This window comes from Bacillus rossius (genome assembly GCF_032445375.1).
Source record: "Bacillus rossius redtenbacheri isolate Brsri chromosome 4 unlocalized genomic scaffold, Brsri_v3 Brsri_v3_scf4_2, whole genome shotgun sequence".
Lineage (NCBI taxonomy): Eukaryota > Metazoa > Arthropoda > Insecta > Phasmatodea > Bacillidae > Bacillus > Bacillus rossius.
In genome coordinates, this window is record NW_026962011.1 from 8,439,660 (window position 1) to 8,460,188 (window position 20,529).

The 20,529-nt window shown below is 43.2% G+C and overlaps 1 protein-coding gene across 1 annotated transcript; it reads right to left on the reverse strand.

Moving 5' to 3' along the window:
- Window positions 1-795: 795 nt before the first annotated feature.
- Window positions 796-9,249, reverse strand: LOC134542299 (uncharacterized). Its single transcript, XM_063386447.1, has 5 exons — window positions 9,189-9,249; window positions 7,767-7,868; window positions 7,576-7,666; window positions 4,201-7,321; window positions 796-860 (listed from the first exon to the last, which is right to left on the reverse strand). Exons 4-5 carry the CDS (start codon window positions 5,573-5,575, stop codon window positions 796-798), a joined length of 1,440 nt encoding a protein of 479 aa, XP_063242517.1. The 5' UTR covers window positions 5,576-7,321; window positions 7,576-7,666; window positions 7,767-7,868; window positions 9,189-9,249.
- Between the last annotated feature and the right edge of the window lie 11,280 nt (window positions 9,250-20,529).

A 20,529-nucleotide genomic window follows, 5' to 3' on the forward strand; every position in this document is an offset into this window, starting at 1 on the left:
ATTATTCGATTTTAATGAAAAAAAAATTAAAATTTATAAAAAAATTAAATTAATAAAATTTGAATAAATTTTTTTTAAAAACATACATTTACAACACGGAGCTCGGAGTCCTCGGTTCGAACCCGACGAGGTCAAAAAAAATTAAAAATGGCGACAGGCTCCTTCCCTCGTGGTGGCTGCAGGCAGACTGACTTACCCCCACCACTTTTTTTCATAGCACATATATCTTCTACCCCCCCCCCCTCATCCACCCATTTTTTTATCGTAAAAAAACCACCTACCAACACTACTGCTGCTGTTCTCCCACCCCTCCAATAAAGAAATGAACACCCCTCCCTCCATCTCTCTTTTACCGTCATTCCCACCCCTACCCTCCTCCTCCCCTAATTTTTTTTATAGTATAAATACAGCCATTGTCGGACCCGGGAAGACTTTAGTTACCTGCAGTTCCTCGCGCGCACCAAACGTCTACTCAGGGGGTAATGTTTGCTTGTTGTGCCAGTGGAGCAAACATTTTGTCGGCCATCTTAGCATACGGTAAAGTGCGCACGCTTGCGGCACTGGATAAGGAGACGGAGTTGCCGTACTTACCTAAAGAGTTTCTCCTGGTCTACGCCCCTCATGAGATAAGATACGTCTTCAAGTTCCTGCCGGTGTACCTGCAGCAAGACCCAGACATCGAAGATTGTTTGCCGTGCACCGAGTGCGACAGAGGAAGCTCCAGCGTCCAGGACACACCGCACATGAAGTCATGGTGCAAGAAGCGGCGAGATGCGTGCACGCAGCAGGAGCAGCCTAGATCCTGAGCGCCGTGCCGCAGTCACCATCTAGGTGCCACTCCAGCCTCGACGTGCGTGTAACTGTGAGTAATGACAATATGACACTCTTTCTTGTCAACGTCCAGTGTCTTATGTCGCAAAAGGGACCCGTAGTGAAGCAACTGTCAGTGATGTCTATCATTGGCGGTGAAGAAACCAGGATGTACGAATACATCTTTAAACCTCCTTGCGACTGGTCGGAATTGTACAGATTCTCTCAACGCGAGAACCGTCGTCTAACCTATGAAGTGATCGGTCTCTCGTGGAATGACGGTGATGTGGACTATGACCAACTTGCGTCTGTGCTGTCGAACCTCGTCGAGCCGGAAGACGACGTTGTTTACGTTCGTGGTAATGAACAGAAATGTATTGTGAGTGATTTGTGCAGTGGCAAAGTAATTGATCTACATAAACAAGGCAACTGTCCCGGCTTCAACACACTGTTAAAGATGTACGGAAACCAAATTGAAAAGTGTGATAAATTTTATAACGGTTTCCACTGTGCACATTGTAATAGACAGTTACTGAAGCTTTGGCTCTATGAACATCCTTATTACTACAGTGAAGATTAAATATATTTCTGATATTTGAAAATGTTTCCTATGTAAATGTATGTTGTGTGTGTAGAAGTGGCGAATTTTATTTGTAAATAAAAATGAATACCATTGTATTTGTTTTATTCTTTTTTCACCTTTAATATGGTTTTTTGTGAAGTAAAGACTCTTAATTCCAACTTTCAACAAAAACTTAAGTATGCAGAAAAAAAAATAATAATCGTTTTACTTTTTTGCAGTTTTCAATCATACATTATAAACCTTTTCTCATCAAGAAAAAAAAACCAAGGTATTAGTACTATAGAAATAAAACACAAAGTTAAAAAAATTTACAGTTACATATATTGTCGTTAATATATATACATTTTTTAAAAATTTTTTTATTTCATGTGTGAGAGTGTTGATTCGCAGGTCTTTCTGTCAGCAGGCCACGCTCGTCCCGACGCCTCTCCATCTCCATCTCACCGGCTCCCTCTCCTCCTTACGCGAATATCTCTCTCCATCGTAGCAACTGCTCACCTGCTAAATACTTAAATAGAATATTAGTCACTCAAACAAAAAGCTTGCATCGCAGCTATCTGTGTTCGGAACGGGCTGGAGACCCACACCGCTAAACAGTCTAGTCACGCACAAGCCCCTTGCCTCCATATGCAATATACTCCACATATATAGTCAAGTATTTATGAACAACATCTCTATTTAGCAGTGGCCCATTACAACGATGCAAGCCTACCAGAATGATCTACCATTCGATACATTGACACAAAGCACGTGCTTAAATTTAACAATGTCACATACCAATGCTTAAATTGCCCAGTAACAACAACGTTGTATCAACGCCGAAATCTTGTACAACATCGACCGAGGAACCCAGAGGCGTAACAGTCCATCGTTGACACCATCGGCATGACTCCATCGATGTAAGGAACCCAACGATGCATAAAATCGCATATAAACGCATAAAACGCATCGGTGTAAAAACACATCAGTGTAAAAAATATATGTATTTCACCACAAATTAACGTAGGTGCATAAAACCAACACTTCCATCCCAACCAACCAACCAAAAAAACGTAGCACCACAAATTAACGTAGGTGCACAAAACCGCCACTTCCATCCCAACCAACCAAAAAATGTAGCATCGCAAACAACGAGGATGCATAAAACCACCACTTCCATCCCAACCAACCAATAAGGAGCATCACAAACAATGAGGATGCAAAACACCACCACTTCCATCCCAACCAACCAACCAAAAAACGTAGCACCACAAATTAACGTAGGTGCACAAAACCACCACTCCCATCCCAACCAACCAACCGAAAGCACAGCATCACAAACAACGAGGATGCATAAAACCAACCAACCAACCAACCACCAACCATCCCACCAAGAAAATGCAGCACCACAAAACATAATGTAGGTGCAGAAAACCAACCAACCACCACCCAACCAAGAAATTTCAGCACCACAAATCAACGTAGGTGCATAACCACATCGAAGAAAAGCATTGCACCACAAACAACGATGCAAAGATCAAACAACGAACAATCCATCGATGCATAATCCACCGACAAATGCTATGTACACCAAATCAACAGATACATGGGTGGCTACCTTGTGACATCACTAGCGCCATACTCGTAACATATCTGTAGGTATTCCTGACGGACCTTGTCGGCTACTGTAGCGGTCCAGGGGTCCTCAAAGTCCACACCATGCTTCACCCCATCAGTGAATCCTACACGAAACGTACGAGCATAGTCACCAGTTTCAACATTTCATGTTATAGGTTCACTTTTTTTTCCAGTCATATTTATTATGTATAACTATTGAGGTACAATAGCATTATCCATGGTACCCATATGGTAACGTATGTATTTCATCGTCGCATATTATGCGTTTATCGTCGTGCCAACTAAGTACCAATTTATTCATAGTTTCTGTGTACAATACCATTTGGTGCGACCTTATGGACCGGACTTGCGCACGCTTTGTTGTGTGGTGTTCCAGGACTTCAAGAAAATCTTCAAACGTAATTTTGTTCTTCACCACACATTTCTGAATTCCTTTAGCTCTCTTGGATATATTATCGTTATATTTATATGTATATAATTTTGCTCTGAGGCCGACAAACTCCTCCATTGCCACCCCATTGCACTCATCTTTGAATTTGCCCACCACCTTTTTATTGGTGGGCGAGTAGCAGGGGTGGTCAATGGGATACGCGCTCGTGTCAAATACGCTCATGAGCGCAGAGTCGTCGGCCAGGTCCTGGTAAAAGTCGTGCGTCTTGATTTCATAGATGAAACTGTCCGTGTCCATGTACGCCAGCGTGATGTTGTCCTTATATTTTACCTTCATGATGTCTGCAAATTGTACATTAGCGTTTTGGACAACTCCAGGACGGCTAAACCAGCACATACAGGGCGGTCAAAGAGGATACTTTCGTGCTGGAGTTTGATCAGAGCCAAGTTTTCATCGAGAACTGTCCTGTCCTGGAACGCTGGCTTTGCCACAACTTTCCGCAGCCTCTTCTCACTGCATACGAGTTCCATCCGCTGCCTCTTCCTCTTTTGTTCTAATAGTTTACCAAAACATGCATTGTTTGCCAGCTTGAAAAATTCTTTTTCGAAATCATTTGAAGCATTCTGTCTCATAATCGTATTTTTCATAATGAAGGGCTTCATCCACGCACACTGCTCAAATGCCAGAACTCGGTGTACTTTTGTGATTCGCAGTCCGTGCTGGAGAGCCTGCTTCAGGTTTCTAGAATGCACTATGTAATTACTCTTTTTCTCGAGCATCGTCATTAATTTAGGCTGACGCGAGCCGGGCGGGCACTTGTTGATGGGTAGGAACGGCAGGTCCTTGTGCTTGTCATGCAGGGCGGATGGGTACTCAACATCCACTTGTAGGATGTACCCCATCCGCCCCTCGTCCGGTATGATCATGACGTCAATGTCCGTGCCCGCCCACCTGAAGCCGTTGGCGGGAAGAGGCAGGGACATGGCCCATCCATAGAGGTTGTTGGCGTCCAGGTACATGACGTGGGTTGATGACTGGCTGGGATCGTAGGTGCAGGGAAGGCAGACGTTGTTGACCTTACAGTGGCGCTTGACCGCTTGAGCAACCCCGCCCCTGATCACAGCTTCGACGAACATGTGCATGTCGTAGTCGGTCATCAACTCCAGCTGTACCTTTGTATGCTTTAGCATTGCGTCGAACGTGAACCCTGGCGCGCTGACGTAGTGGCTGCAGTCGATGCCGTAGGTCTTGAGGCAGAGCTGTCGACAGTTTTCGAACACATCCGTCAGCAGCAGCATGTCCGTCTTGAGGTAGACGTCGCTGTATTCACCAAGGGTCACGCAGCCGAACTCGCTCCACACTGCCTGCGCATGTCTGTATTCTGCATCGCTGATATGGCTGTCATTTAATATATTGTAAAACTCCTCTTTCGCAGGCAGTTGTGGCTCGTCAAGTTTTTCCCAGCAGGTCACGTAGTCGTAGGGGAACACACCTTTTCTTGTTACAAGATTCAATTCATTTTGGGTGAAGAATTTTGATGTTTCAACGAATTTGTCGGCTGGCAGGTACGACGCAAGGGACGCCAAACTTCGTGCCATGAACCTGAATGTATCGATAAACTGTATGGAGAATTTGTTGCCCAGATTCTTAGAGATTGTAATCATTTTCTCTTGCGTGTGGGGAATAATAAATATTTCCTTGTTGTCGTAGCCCAGTTTTTTGATGATAAACTTTTCATCATAACCCAGGTTGTGGAAGTACACAACAAGCTTCTTGGGCCGCCTGCGCAGGAGATTGCAGCTGTTGCAGGCGGCACCAAGGTATTTACCACTAAAATGGTCGTGGTCCTTTACTTTGATGTTGTAGGCCGTGAATGACTTTTTACAGTAGCAACACTGATGGGCTGCGACGAAGCTGACATATTCTTGAGTCGTCAGCGACGTCATTGGCAGGCTCGTCTCGTATATGTCCTTAACCTGATTTCCGATATTAACTATGACCTCCACGAATTTTGTCTCAGCATCGGGACCCCTGTACAGAATCGGCTCTTGCGGCAGCGAGGTGGTGAGTGTGGCTGGGATCACATCATTATCCACCTTGACATATATACAATAACTAAAGGCTTCGTGCTTCTGGTAGGCCTGTGTGCTCGATTGCTGGGGTCTGGCTGGCATGATGAGATGGGCAGGAGCATGGCCTCAAAGTCTGCGTAAACGACGATGGGCATCTTTGACATGTGGTGGAAGTTTTTAAATTCCAGGACAGGTGGCTTGCCGTTCTTGTCAGCTTTAAGCATCTCGACGCGCACAGGAGCATGTGTGCTTCAGAATTTCTTGTGCGCGTCGAGACACTGCTTCCCTGTCAGTCCTGAATCTCGTGGCAAATCGTGATAGTACGTGAAGCATCTCTTACACACATGTATATTCGCATGATGGGCTGTGATTTGGGGCCTGACGAGTCTTGAGAAATTTTTTATGTAAAAAAAGTGCGAGTTCTTATCTTCGGACGTTAGCAACAGGAGGTCGAAATTGTGTTGCTTTTCCTCCTTCCCCACACGCACTGGCGCGATCTTGTTGTTCTCATCGATGCTGTAGATGTTGACAGACACATCTTCGTTGTTCCTCTCAAACACTTTGATTTGGTGGAGGGGGTGGGGAACTCAAGCCCTGAAAAATCAAATTTACCTTGCAGGTCGTGGTAGCGATGGCCGACTCGGCGTGGATTCTCCCCCTCCACGTACCGCGCCAGTATGGCCCACTTGAAGCACTCGTTATCTTCCAGGTTCATGGGATTTATGCATGCTTTCCTGTTCTTGATTGTGGATGGTAGACCAATGTAGGAGGAGACTCGCAGTGGTACTAACTTGTTGAAACGTAGCTGAATTTTCCTCACTGCAGACAGAGTCCACCCCGAGCCTTTACTTACATATTCGTCTTCCTCCCTACATATTTTCTCAATACATTCCGTTACTGCCTCTTCAATGTCGCTCTCTTCATAGATGGGTATATTCTTCGTCTTGAATGCACTCTTGTCTACACCTTCATCGAAGGGAGCGGGCTTGGCATAATCACATTCAAGCCATACATTGAACTTTACTGGGCCATTTTCACGTACTTCCTGGGAAATGCGATCGATCAAGTTATTTTTCATTTCGCCCAGGTACGTGCAAATATCTTTGGTCGCACTATTGTTGACTGCCACTGACGTTTTCAAATTTCTGCGGAACGCGCTCTCCGCCTCAACAAACCCGGAACCGCCTGCCTCCAAGTCAACCTGAGCCTGGTCAGGCGCTTGCGCCTCCAAGTCTCGCTATGCCTGGTCGGGCACACTCGCCACGTATTGCGGGCGAGTGCTGGGGCCGGGCTGTTGCAGGCCAGAGGGCTCGTCCGTGCGCCGTCTCTTAGCGGCCTGTGGAGCCAGGCCATTGCACGTCTTGATGTGCACAAACAACGTATCTTTACGTGTGAATTCGCCCTGGCACTGTACGCATTTATAGCTAATACGACCAGGATTGAACTGGCACTGGCTCTTTTCGTGGCGTCTGGCATCACGGCTATATGTGAATTGCTGCCCGCAGTAAATGCACCTCGAGCCTGAGCTTTGCTCGACGGTGCCCTCACATGTTCTAATGTGGCGGGTCAAGCTGTCTTTGCGGCTTATTGTCTTACCGCAGATATGGAATTGGCTTCCGGTAGTAGAGCCGGGATTGGCCTGGCACGCACGCTCATGCCGTCTGGCACTATGGCTAACAGTAAAGAACTTGCCACAGTATGCACACCCATTCCCAGATGACGGTGCACATACCTGAGATGTTGCAAGCTGGCTGGTCCCCGAGGTCGAGGGCTGGCAGGCTCCCGATGTCGAGGGCTGGCCGGCTGACGCGGGAACTCCAGTCAAAGTCCTCTTCATGTTGATGGAGTCTGTAACACGAGCAGATAAATTATAGTAATATACTTTATTTAATTTTTTTCGCCTTTAAATTTTGAAACTGAACTAATGAATGATTAAGGTTTATATGTTTGTGATTTTCATGTTAATTTAATTTTTTATTTGTCAAGTATAATTAAAAAAATAAAATTTCAAACATAAAGGCATTCGCGCGCACAAACTCTAACACACAGACATGTACATGTATACAAGCAAAAGTTGAAATTTAAAAAAAAATTCAACTCACCAGACGAAAACAGGAACGGCTCTGGGTGCACTGCACGCACGTACAACGAGGAAGGCTGGAACGTCGTGCAGCACACGCTGGTCGCAGGAACCTGTAACACAGAAAAGGAACCGCCTGGTTTAGCACTCGATGATTTTTTCAAGACAGCACAAAGACACTGATGTACAAATATTTTTGTTTTATGTACTGACCGGAAACGTGACAGAACTACACGGAACTCCAGAGGGCAGACAGGCGTTCTCCAAGCGGATCACACTCGAAAGTAGCTCGACGCTGGGAGAAGCACTGAATACCTGCAACACATACATACTATGATAAGTAATTGTAGAAGTAATGAAAATGGTCGTGTTATGCGTCTACGGATAGGTAGCGTGTGCTAATTTCTATACTTTTTTTCATTTAGCAGTTAAAAATTATAAGTTACTGTTATTAATATTGGTAAATGAACTCTTTTGTAAAAAAATCGTAAACTTTAAATGTAACATTACCAAGACTCTATTTATCGAAATACCTTCATTATTATTTTTTTTTGCCACTGTGATTAATAATATAAACTACTAGTGTAATCATTTAGCACATCAGGTATTTCGAGCGCGCCATGCGACACGCGTAGGAATTACGTCAGCTGGTGGCCACAGATGCAGCGTAAGGACGCGAGCGCTTCGTGTGTGGGGAGAGGGGCCGTGGGAGGGAGGGAGGGAGGGAGAGCGCGGGATTCCCCCTCCCGCGCAAGCCGCCATTTCATCACGACAACTCAGGCTGCACGGAGCTCCTGCCAGTCCTCTATCTCTCTCGTACGTCATCCATCTTGTTTCAAGCTAAGTCGTACGTGCATGAATAATAACAAACATGTATGCCAGGAAAAAATGTTATTTCAAAATAAAAAATTACTGCAACTGATGTCACTAATAATTTCGACACGGAAAAAAGTAATTTAGGTTGCTAACACTTTTTCATACAAACACAAACGTGAATCTGTCCTAATTTACACGCTTCGGAACTAACATGACAAGTAGTTTATTTTAATCATACATAGTCGTGAACCTAATTACACGTTACAAATTCAACTGATGTACATGTCATTTCAAAGATGTCAACTGTAAAACTAATAACCCGAATAGATTTCGTACACTGAAACTAATCTCGCTGCAATGATTACATTTACAATCAAATAATATTCTTTTCAGACGTAATTACAAGTTGACTACTACGTTTAATTCTTGTTTGCACATCGAAACTCGTGAGACGAGAAAGAAACACGCACGCAAGACATTTTTTTTTCTCCCGCGTCCTTGCCATTCTACAGAGCTGCGCGGGAGGTGCGGTGTCATGTACTAGCTGGCTCAGCAGCGGCCTTCACTACAGCTGCTACGCACACTGGGTGAAGGACGCAGCGGGGACACAGGCAAGAGAGACTGGAGAAATTTAAAAGTTTAAAATCTACGGAAAAAATTTCTCAAAGTTGAAAAAATTTACTGAAAAAAAAAATTTACAAAGTTAAAAATTTACGTGAAAAATTTACAAAGTTAAAAATTTACGGAAAAAATTTTCAAAGTTGAAAATGTGCGGAAAAAATTTTGAAAGTTGAAAATTTAGGGCGAAGTTGTACTTACCAAGCTGCTGGAGTTGTAGAAACGGAAGGAGTCGCAACGAAGCTCGAACGGGAACATGCGGTGACGGCGGCAAGACCAAAAGTGAAGCCCCCGACGTCTCACATGGCAATTTATAGGTAAATTCCCCCCTTGGTCACAGGCTCAAGCCAATCAGGTTCCGCGAAAACTGCAGCATGGTCAGCACTATTTTTGAATTATTGGGAGGGATGAGGGAAAAGTGGGAGGAGCGAATGTGACGGCAATCAGGAGGGGGACGGGAAATGTTGCCTGTTTGGTGGGGGGATACTCACTAGCCAATCAGAATCATTCAGCTCCTGGCAGCTGGAAGAGACGCCACGTGAATCGCCATGCTCCAGACGAAATAATTAACAACTTATTGAAAATGTATATATTATAACACTTTATAGATTAGGTTATTGTCATCACTTTCATATTTAAATAATTTACTGAAAAATAATAAATACATTTTTTAAAATTCTTCAACACTTATTATTTTTTTAACCAAATTTTACTAACTTGTAGGTATTTTAATGAGAACTTCGTGCTACGTATAGATTTATTTAAATGAAAGGACAAAGTAAATAAAAACACGATATTAAAATTAAGTACTCTATTTTTTTATTTATTTCAAAACATCTAACAAGGCTGAGAGTACAGAACACAGGGCGCTACGAATGGTTTTTACAGAATCAAATTCGTAAAAGTCCGTATCATTATCGCAATGTATCTGTGACGGATCGAAGCTCAATCCTCGTTTCTTGATGCTGCGACGACGTGTCCTAGTCTTGGGTTTGGAAGCCTTGAGTTCAGGTTTGGACAGGTCGCTGCGCTTCGAAGCCGTGAGTTTGGACAGGTCGCTGCGTCTCCAGGGTGCCGGGGACGATACCGCTACAGTCTTCTGGCGTGCAGTCGGATGCGTGTAGAGTCTTGTGGAGAATTTCTTCTGTGCTGCATGGAAGTACGGTTGTCGGTCTGAGGTTAAACACGACGCACGTATCCGGACCGCTACAGTTTATTTGTAGTTGCGATGGTTCGTAACTGCGTGGCGAATGAGCCATTATGAAATGCAATACTCCACCGTAACAGATTTCTGTATAAGTACGTAAATTTTCTTCTTCATCCAGGAAACTATATTCGACACAGTTGTAGTCTGGTTTAGCACTCAGGTACTCGGTTTCCGGCTGGAATGGCGTCATCATCGTGTCCGAACGTAAACTGATTGATAGAGCTCGATTTTCGAGCTATTTAAAGCAAAAAAATAATAATCAGGTGTGCCACTATTAAAAAAAATCGGGTTTGCCAATATTAAAAATATAAAAAAATTATTCGCACTGTTGCGAGTGCCATTTCTGCATTAGCTGCGAGTTTGAACTGGCACAGACATGTTCGAACTTGTCGTTTGGATGCTTAGCTTCGTACATTGAACAGAGTTTGCGTAGGGAAGGACAGCCATAGTCGGTCTGTATATCTACAATTTCAACTGTTCCGTCGTCACATAGATCTCGTAGCCATTTCCTCTGTTCAGGTCCGGCAACGTATATTATTTCGTTTTGGACAAGTAAATCTTGAAGTGTGTTTTTCACTTGGTGGTATGGGATTTTTCCTTCGTCCCACTCTAGTCCGTGATAATATTTACATAGCCATTCGTTCGAGCGTTTACTTTTTTCGTCTAGTAGTTTCCAAGGATACGGGGGTCGGAAGCTGCGGTTTCGAGTCTTGTCTCTGGAGGTGACGCCAATTTCTTTGAGAACAAAGCCATTTTGGCTCTGGAAACCTTGCAGGTTGCAGTACATCTTGTCGCCAACTGATGATGAAATGATACATGCAGTCGTATTTATATCTAGCTCAATATTTTCACGAGACCTGAAAACGCATCGTAAGTAATTACTCTGTCGTGTAGGATCAGACAGAACGCCGTTGTGAGTGGCGGTACGTCATTTTTCGTGGAAATTTCCAATCGACAATCAATCATTGAACTACGAATCGATTTCTCTTGTTTGCTCACATCAAATACGATTAGCAGAGCCAATGATTTGTATGTGTCTGGACTCAGGATTGGGTGCGATTCCCGTCCGTGGTACGAAGATTGGAACTGCGTGTACATGTGTTACGGCAAGGAAATACCGCCATTTTCAAAATCAATGCTCATGTCCATGTACGGGTAGCTTTCGCTGTTTAAAAATAATTTTACATTTTCCATAAAACAGTGGTCAAACACCGACCTGTCGGCTTTCAAGTTCATTTGTCTGTCTGTCTGCAAAGCTAATATTATATATCTCGGTTTTTCTGTACTGCTCGACGTTTTGACGACCCAGTGATTGCGTCTGTTCTGGGTCAGTAAGGGGCAAGTTACGAGATTCCAGCTCCTGAAAGCAATTTCGACCGTCTTGTCTTTTTTGACGTAACTTAATAGTCTGAGCTTTTCTTTCGTGCTGACGGTTATGTGCGGAACAAACCAATCGGTGCTCGTGATGGTGACTGCGACCGGCTGGGGGTCGTTTCCGGGTGCTCCCACGATGGCATTCAGGTGCGATGTCGCTAGAATTAACACAAGTTCTTGGCGGGCTTGAACAATATTTTCTTGTAATCCTCTGCGAAGCCGAGAAGCATCGAAAGCGGTATGCTAACTTCGAATTTACCAGATTCATAAATGGGAATTTTGAAATCGGGTTCCATTCCAAAACCCGCGATTTTGGTCGCGCTCAGGTCGTTCGGTGTTAGAGACAGGTAATTTTTCATCGTAGCAGTAATGCCCAAGTCCCACGATTCGTCGATCGCAATATTATTCAATTCGAAAATAACTCGTTCGAATAAATACAATATTTCGTTTCGACCGAAGTATGCAGTTGTAGGATGTGATCCGTCCGCCTTTGTCAGCGTACCTCTTATACGAATAAACGACTGGCAAGGTAGAGTATAAACGTCTTGTTTCTGTATCGGAATGCGTATTTCCCTACCGGGCATATACGGCTATTGGAGGTAGGGTGCGTAGCAGTGGTATTTAAATTTATTTACATCGTCGCTAAAACTTTTTCTGACACGTTTAAATAATCTTCCATGCTTGTGAACTTTGTAGCCTAAACTGCGGAGATACTTCACGTTAAGAGGTGTTAGCGCAGCGCGGCCTCGCAACAGACTGGTCCTGGGTTCGTGTCGTTTCTTTGATTTATAGGCCTTGAAAATCAGTCCCATCGCTTCAATTGTAAACGTACTGTAATTTCTTCGTTTCTAAAATTTACTAGTTTATCGTTTTGATCGACAATGTCGACTACCACTTCGTGTACTGTTTTGGCGAGCACAGGGGCATAAATGATACTTTGCGGTACTTCGACAAGTTTATATCCAGGCGGGACCGTTGGTGAAAACTCGTGTAGCATGTTGTTTAGTCTTCCGTTGAGGTACGTTCCACTTTCCAAATTGCAGTTTACGCGTATTACATTCACGGGCATTATTTGTACGGGTAACGAGGAGACATGTAAGGTCTTAGCTGCGTATATTTTCGGTTCGAATCCGAGCATAGACCCTATGGTTCCCGGTATTGTAAAGTCGACATTTTCACTGCAATAAAGTTCACATTGTAGCGTGTTTGGATTATCTCGCAATTCGAAAATTGTGTTTGGAGTCAAAGCTTGCTTGATGTAATTCGTAATATTGATCAACTCGTACGCCCCGGTGGGTATGGAAATTTCCCGAGTTGATGATCCATCGATTTTCAAGAAGCACATTTTGCAGTTTTCTTCGTCAATGTTCGGTATAGCATTATACGTTTGAAAATCTGCGAGCCAGATGCTCCATTCTCCGTTCAAGTCCAGTGGCGGGTAGAATGTCGCTCGTAGCTGTGAGCTACGGCCTGACAATATCAGTGTTACGGACATGACTGATTTATTTTCGCTACTGTTCATTTATTTTATACTCAGGAGTCTCAAGCACAAGTGACCGCAGTTTGTTTGATTAGGCTTCTGTTCCGTTTCGTAATTGTAGAACAATGTAGTGGTCCGGCCCAGGTACCGCCTAAGTTCAGGCGGAGGTCTCAAATTACCGAAACTGTCGTAGTAAGTAGCTTTTTTTCCAGACTTTATGTACGCCACCCAGTGCGTGCCGCGACCTGCCGACGTGTCTAAATTAATTATGGCGCGTTATTTGGTTTTTGGTTTGCTGGGTAAAGTGTCTCGCATAAACACGCCGCAGAAATTTGGTATTTTCAGTTTGCGTGCGTACTTTATTAAATCTACGTTGGTGAGCGGACGTTTCGGCAAAGAACTTAGGATTTTCGTTTCTTTTTCATGCCTCGGCCTGATTTGTGAGGACGTAAGTACAGTCCTGCACCATTTTTTTTACCCATGTCAATGGCTTCCATGCTTGCATTATGTCTACGTGCTTCCTCCAACTGCTTTCACTGGTTCTTGGACGTATTCACGGCCCTAGCAATGTTGGAAGCGGCTGCTGCGATCCCGCCTAATGCGCCTATAGCGGGCACCAGCAACGGTAAAAATCCCCCTTTTTTCTTGTTTGATCTTTGTATCTTGCGCTTCTTGGTCTTGCGAATTCTGGGTTTACGGGCTCCCATTCCTAATTTTGTCATTGCCTTCATGATTTTAGATACGCCCCAGGCCGCGATATTTTCTCCTAGACCCGCGTGCGACGATTTACTAATATCTACAGCTTCCTGTGCCAATGTATCGTCGGCCCGGTGCCTGGATTCCAGATCCTTGCTGAGGGAATATGTAATATCGTGCTGCTTGCACTTTTCGTCGAGAGAATTAATGCCCACGTCACCGCGAGCTAACCTTTTCGTTAGTTTAGTGCCGGGACCGCAAAATCTGTAGCCGGGAATGTGTAGCTCGAAAGGTAGATTGTTTATCAGCGAGTTTACGAGTCCTGCACCGATGTGTTTATTGTTCTCACCTCTTCGAGGCATTACATACAACTGACCTGAAATCAATAAATACGATTGTTCTTATAGGATGTTCGTCAGTAGCGATGGAGGTAGTCAAGAAAGATGTTTGTTTGCCAGTGTGTATTACGCAAGACGATGAAACTAGCGGTCGCGAATCGCGACATGGTGTATAATTACCGTCCACCGTACGTTGCATCATAGCAGGACCGTCAAACTGTGGCAAGACGTGCGTTCTACTGAGTTTACTGGAGGAACCAAATGGTCTTCGGTTCGAGAACGTTTACTTGTATTCCAAGTCGTTGCAACAGCCAAAGTACCAGCGCTTGGCCACTGTTCCACGCTCGGTGGGTGGTCTGGAGTATTTTCCGTTTAGCGATAATACCGATGTGGTGTCTACCGACGAAGCAAAGCCTAATTCCGTGTTTGTTTTCGATGATGTGGCTTGTGAGAAGCAAGGCATAATACAAGAGTACTTTTCCATAGGCAGGCACGCCAAGGTAGACTGCGTATACCTGTGTCAGACGTACAGTAGAACATACCCAAACATTTGCTGCGTGATAATGCGAATGTCATAGTTTTGTTTCGCATGGACGATCTTAATTTACGTCACGCCTACGACGACCACGTAAACATCGACATGACGTTTCAGGAATTTAAAGACATGTGTTCCTTGTGTTGGAAAGACGAGCACGGATTCCTAGTTGTAGTCAAAGACTGGCCTCTATATAAGGGCAGGTACAGACAAGGCTTCGACCAGTTTATCGTCAAACATGAATCATTGCATTTATAAATTCGGTCGTACCAGTCGAGCTCCAAGTACACAGCTATGCGCCGTGAACCATGATGCTGAAATACGTAAATACGTTTCGCTACTTGGCCAAGAAATAAAACGCACAAAAGACGAAATAATAGTGTACCTTGTAGCCATATACCTACCAGCGCGTAGAAGCCTCTGATACACGAATTCGAGACATGATCGAAGTTTCAAATGCACAAAGGCGCGATGAGCTAAAGTCGCTTCTGTCCAAACTTAATTCGCGCCTGGTGTCTAAAGGTGTTTCGAAATAAACACTATGGATGTTAAAACCGATTTGGTTAAGCAACTGCATGATGTCATCGAAGCCATTCGCGCGAAATACCTGCTTGCCAAGCAGCACAGATTAAGCGACGAGGTTTGAAGAGAGGAAAAATTGAAACCCTTGAGTGCCCGTCTGGATAGTTTCATATCCAGGCGAGGGGTCGTCGAAAACGAGAAACCAACTAAAATTGAAATAAAAGAAGAGCCGCAAACTACGTCCACGGGCAAACGAAAGCGGAGTCCACAATTAACATATAATTCCATCGTTTCTACTAGCGAAGACGAAGTTCATTCCGGTCGAATTCTTAGGAAGAAACCTCGGAACAAAAAAAGTTTCGAAGTCGGTCCTCTCGCCAGCGAATACCTAGCCTCATCTGTGCCACGAAACAACGACGCGACGTATGGAGTGCATAAACGAGGTATTAAGTGGGTCCTTGGTTCGAAGGAGGTTCATTTCGTGTCCGACGATAATATTGAATGTGGAAAAGAGGTCATAAAACTTACTCGCGGATTATGTGAACTTTTGTTTCCTAAAAAACCGCGACGGTATTCTGAGATGGATTTGCGAAAATATAGAAGATTGCTAGAGGCTTCCAACGCTGTTTATGCTAAAAATGACCCGAAATCGGGATGATTCAAAGATTATGAACATGTGAAATATCCTTTGATAGCTAGCCTTTTTTTAGATGTGTAAGGGTCCGGACTTTATAAACTCGACACGAATAGCAAAATTGATTTCCAGTTTTGGGACGACCCTAATGAATTAGTTTCTCGCCTTAGACTGCTCCAGGCATCTCAGAGTGTGGGAAATAACGCACACACCAACGAAATCGTTTCCATTATAGAAGAATTACGGGAAGCTGGATACATACGATGAGTCGATCTGGTATTGCGCGCAAACTATACGCGCCTGCGAGACGTAATTATCCGCGACGAAATATCAAGATTAAAGGATTGGACAATAATTGGCAGTCTGATCTGCGCGAAATGTGCGAATATTCGCGTGTGAACAAGGGCTACAGGTACATTCTCATAGTCGTAGACACTTATTCAAAGTACCTGTGGGCTAGACCCTTAAAACGGAAAACTGCTGTGGAAGTTACGAGTGCTATGACGGATATTTTGAAACAGAAACGAAGACCTTCGTTACTTCAGACGGACGACGGGAAAGAATTCTTCAAGGAATTGATGAAAAAGTTTGACATCAATCACTACTCTACGTTTAGCGGTTTCAAAGCGTCAATGGCAGAACGTGTGATTCGTACGATGAAGAATAAACTGTATAGGAATTTTACAGCGAACGGGAATTACAAGTGGCTGAATTTACTTCCTAAACTTGTACGGGAATACAATTCTACAGTGCATTCCACAACGAAATTAAAGCCGAAGGACGTAAAGGACAATCGACTGCTTCGAACTGTGTACTCCAAGACGAATATACTAGATTCTCGAAAGAAAAAAGCGAATATCGGCGACATTGTGCGAATTTCGAAGAATCGCGGAATTTTTCACAGACCTTACAAAGGGAAATGGACTGGTGAACTTTTTCGTGTATGTAGAATAAAAAATACGTATCCACGTACTTATTTTCTCGAGGATCTGAAGGATAAACGTATAACAGGGGCGTTTTATGGAGAAGAGATTATGAAAACTAAATTTCCAGATACTTTTCTCGTTGAGAAAGTGTTAAAACGTAAGAGAGGTAGGGCCTTGATACGCTGGTTGCATCATGGACCAGAGTTTGACTCGTGGATTGATGAAAAAGATATATTGAAACATTAAAAAAATTTGTTTTGTGTAAATAAAATTTATGTGTAATAGTTTGTTAATATTTTTTGTAACTACAATTTGTGTGTACATTAAATTTACGTGAAATGTAGTTTGAGTTTTTTAAATGTAAATTGCGAGCATTCTCGGAGCGGTGTCCTCTGCGCGGTGCTCTCTGCCGCGTCCAACGGAGGAATGAAGGTAGATTTCCCCCTCCATGCGGCCCTGGCGGAGGCGGGGCTTGGCGTCCTGATGTTGCATATTGCTGGCGGCGGATGTGAGCGCTTGCAAATTTTTTTTTTTTTCCACACCTCCCCTGCCCCACTCCCACCTCGAGCTGGTACCTCGTCACGGTCGAGCGATCTCTCGCCGCCTCTGTGCTGGCTTTTTGGAAAATTATTCAGTGTCTAATCTGAAAGATTTTTCATTAAACTTGAAATATATATTTTTTTATATTGAAATTTTTTTTAGAACATACTTGAAACTTTTTTTTTTTTCGTAATACACCTGAATAATTTTAAAAAACAAATTGAAATTTGTTTCCCGTCATAATTACTAGTATGGAAAATACTACACATGGTACTCTTTTTTTTTAATTGTGGGATGGGGAAGATTATTTACTAATAACAACATACACGTAAATATATTTTTTTTTATTTGTCACAACTCACCGACCAATATCACGGCCCGTACAGAGGAGAGAGACAGCTTTATGATATATATTTTTTTTACATATATGGATCAGGTTAAATATTTTTTTTATATACATGACTTTTTTTATGCAAGTTTTTTTTTTTTAACATGACATTGATAAGCACACACATCTCTAAGATTATTATTACACAAAGGTTATACACTCTAGCTGGTTCTCGCACACTGTTTCTGTACATGCTTTGCCGCGGAAAAGTTGCTTCAAACAACAGCCGAGTCCTGGCCACGGAACACAGATGGCTACAACAGGGAGTGTCGAAATGTCTCCACTGTGGCGAGTAGCCATAGATATTGCAACAATGTTTTATTCCGTTGCACTGTTCACTGTAATGTTGTTCGTATTCGGTTTTTCGTGAGTTTAAGAGCTCCTCGAGCGTACAGGGGAAACTTGCACTTGGATGACAAAGTTTTACGATGCATTTGGAATCGTCACAATCAAAGACCGCCACGGGCATCACAGTCTTGTTCGGATCGGACGAGTCATATTTTAGACGAAAGTGTGTCCCGTCCCGACATGACTCTAGGTATGTTATGGATGATGCAAACACGTCCGTCGGGGCGCTGAAAAAGTATACTTCAAATTCAATGCACTGAAGTCCGACACGTACACGAACGTAATTTTCTTCGGTCATGTTGAAGATTGAGCACTTGTTTGTCTCGTATGGTCGAGGGTCCTGGCATACGTACATGGTCCACGGAGAGATGTTCTCGTTGACGTCAGCTTCACCTCCGTCGTTCATCTCGAACACGTCTGGGGAGCTGGTCCGTTGTTCGATCCTCGTTGTGGAGCTCCGGGACTGCGTTGATGTATGTGTGTTGGGTGCGATCAGTTGCCATGGATCAGAGTCGTACGTTGCCCACAATGCTTCCGCAAAGTGTAAATCGTAGCGTGAGGGCCACAGCACGTCCAGAACACAGGGCGGAGCTAACGGCAGCCCCAAAGCCCTCCGACGACCATCGATGAAATCCTTGACTGACATGGTCGTTGGGGTACGACCGAAGTCGGTTCCTGCGGTCCACCTTCAGCAGTAGCAGAGATGATATAATTTTTTGTATGCTAGTACAGCGCTCTTCTTTCCTCGCATAATGATATTATTGTTGCGGATATAAAGTTGCAAACAAGTACATCTATCGGGTCCGGGTACAATGTATTTACCTCGGCGTTGATTGCTGCCACGCTATGCCGAACACTGTCCATTTCGAAGCCGTCATATCCTACCACGATCTCGTTGATTGCATCTTGAGGATTAATTTGTGAAACTGGCGTCTCCCCGAACCGATACGTGGCTTCCAGGATTTCCGGAGACTTGCACATGATTTTTTTTTTCGACTCGTAAGGTACAAACTCGTGTCACTCTCCTCCCAGGGTCGGTACTGGTCGGTGAGCGGCGTCAAACTGAAGGGAACCCTGGCCACTGAAGGTGGTATTTATAATGTTTAAAAAATATAGGGTGGAGGGGGGTAAGTTACAAATTCAATATGGTTTCGGGGTGGGGATTATTATTACTACTTTTTATGATTTAAAAAAAATATATTTGGGGGGGTTTGGATGGAGGGGGGGGAGATATATGTGCTAAGAAAAAAAAAGTGGTGGGGGGTAAGTCAGTCTGCCTGCAGCCGCCATTGAGGAATGAGCCTGTCGCCATGTTTAACTTTTTGCACCCGTCGGGTTCGAACCGAGGACTCCGAGCTCCGTGTTGTAAATGTATGTTTTTAAAAAAAAAAAATATTAAAATTTTATTAATTTAATTTTTTATAAATTTTAAAATTTTTTTCATTAAAATCGGATAATAAATAAAAAAGTTAAAGATGGCGGGCGTAACGGAAATTGCAACGGTGACGTCATAATTCAAAATGGCGGAAAACAAAATAGCGGAAAGTTCGAGAAAACAAAATGACGTCATCCAAGATGGCGTATCCAAGATGGCGGATCCAAAATGGCCGCCGGGGTCAAGGTTAAGGTCAAAGGTCAAGGTCATCCAAGATGGCCACCGTGACGTCACAATCCAAGATGGTGGACACCGACAAAACAAACCACGTGCCGGCGCCAATTTCAGGAGGAACATTTACATACTACTCTTACTATGATATGAAAAATTACAGTCATTGATAGTTTTTATTTTGAGATATTAGAAATGATTACGACCGTGAATCAGTGTGTCTTGTCGATTATTCAATCGAATAGGTTCTTTTGAATTGTTCCTGTGTTCATAAAATGTTATCTAAAAAGATGTATGTACATAAATGTGTGTACATGTACTCGTATAAGTTCAGGCGCACTTCATTACATTTAACAATTTGGTATTATCAAGAATTCTATGATAATCATGTGTTTTAATAATTTTATACATTCCATAAAAAATTGTGTTTTACTATTCAATTAAAATGCATTTTGCCTCATTATAGTCTGTAAATAAATCTGTTGGTTTCCACGATTTCTTGCATTGTAACCATGATTTTTTTGTTGTTTAATTTGACTGGCACACAGCCATAAACCTCGAATGGGATATGACTTTAAAACACTGCATTGTCTACTAATTAACTCTTTTATTACTTTAGCATGCCTTACGAATTCAGAAGCGAAAGATAACCTGAGCTATATTTTAATATCATTAAAAATGGTGCCATAGAACTATTTGATGTTTGATATCTTTTATTATTGTTATGGGATGCAGTGAATAATTAAATCATTTATGAAAATATATAAATATTAAATTTAGTTGCGAACCAATTTGTCAAGTCGCTAATTCATATATCCATGTATCTTAAGAATCTGAATGCTTCATACAATTTGAAAGTGTGTCTTTCATTTCAGATGAACATTACTTTCTGCCTTGTTGACTATAGCTTGATATTGATTGTTAATGCATGGTAACCTCATTTATAAA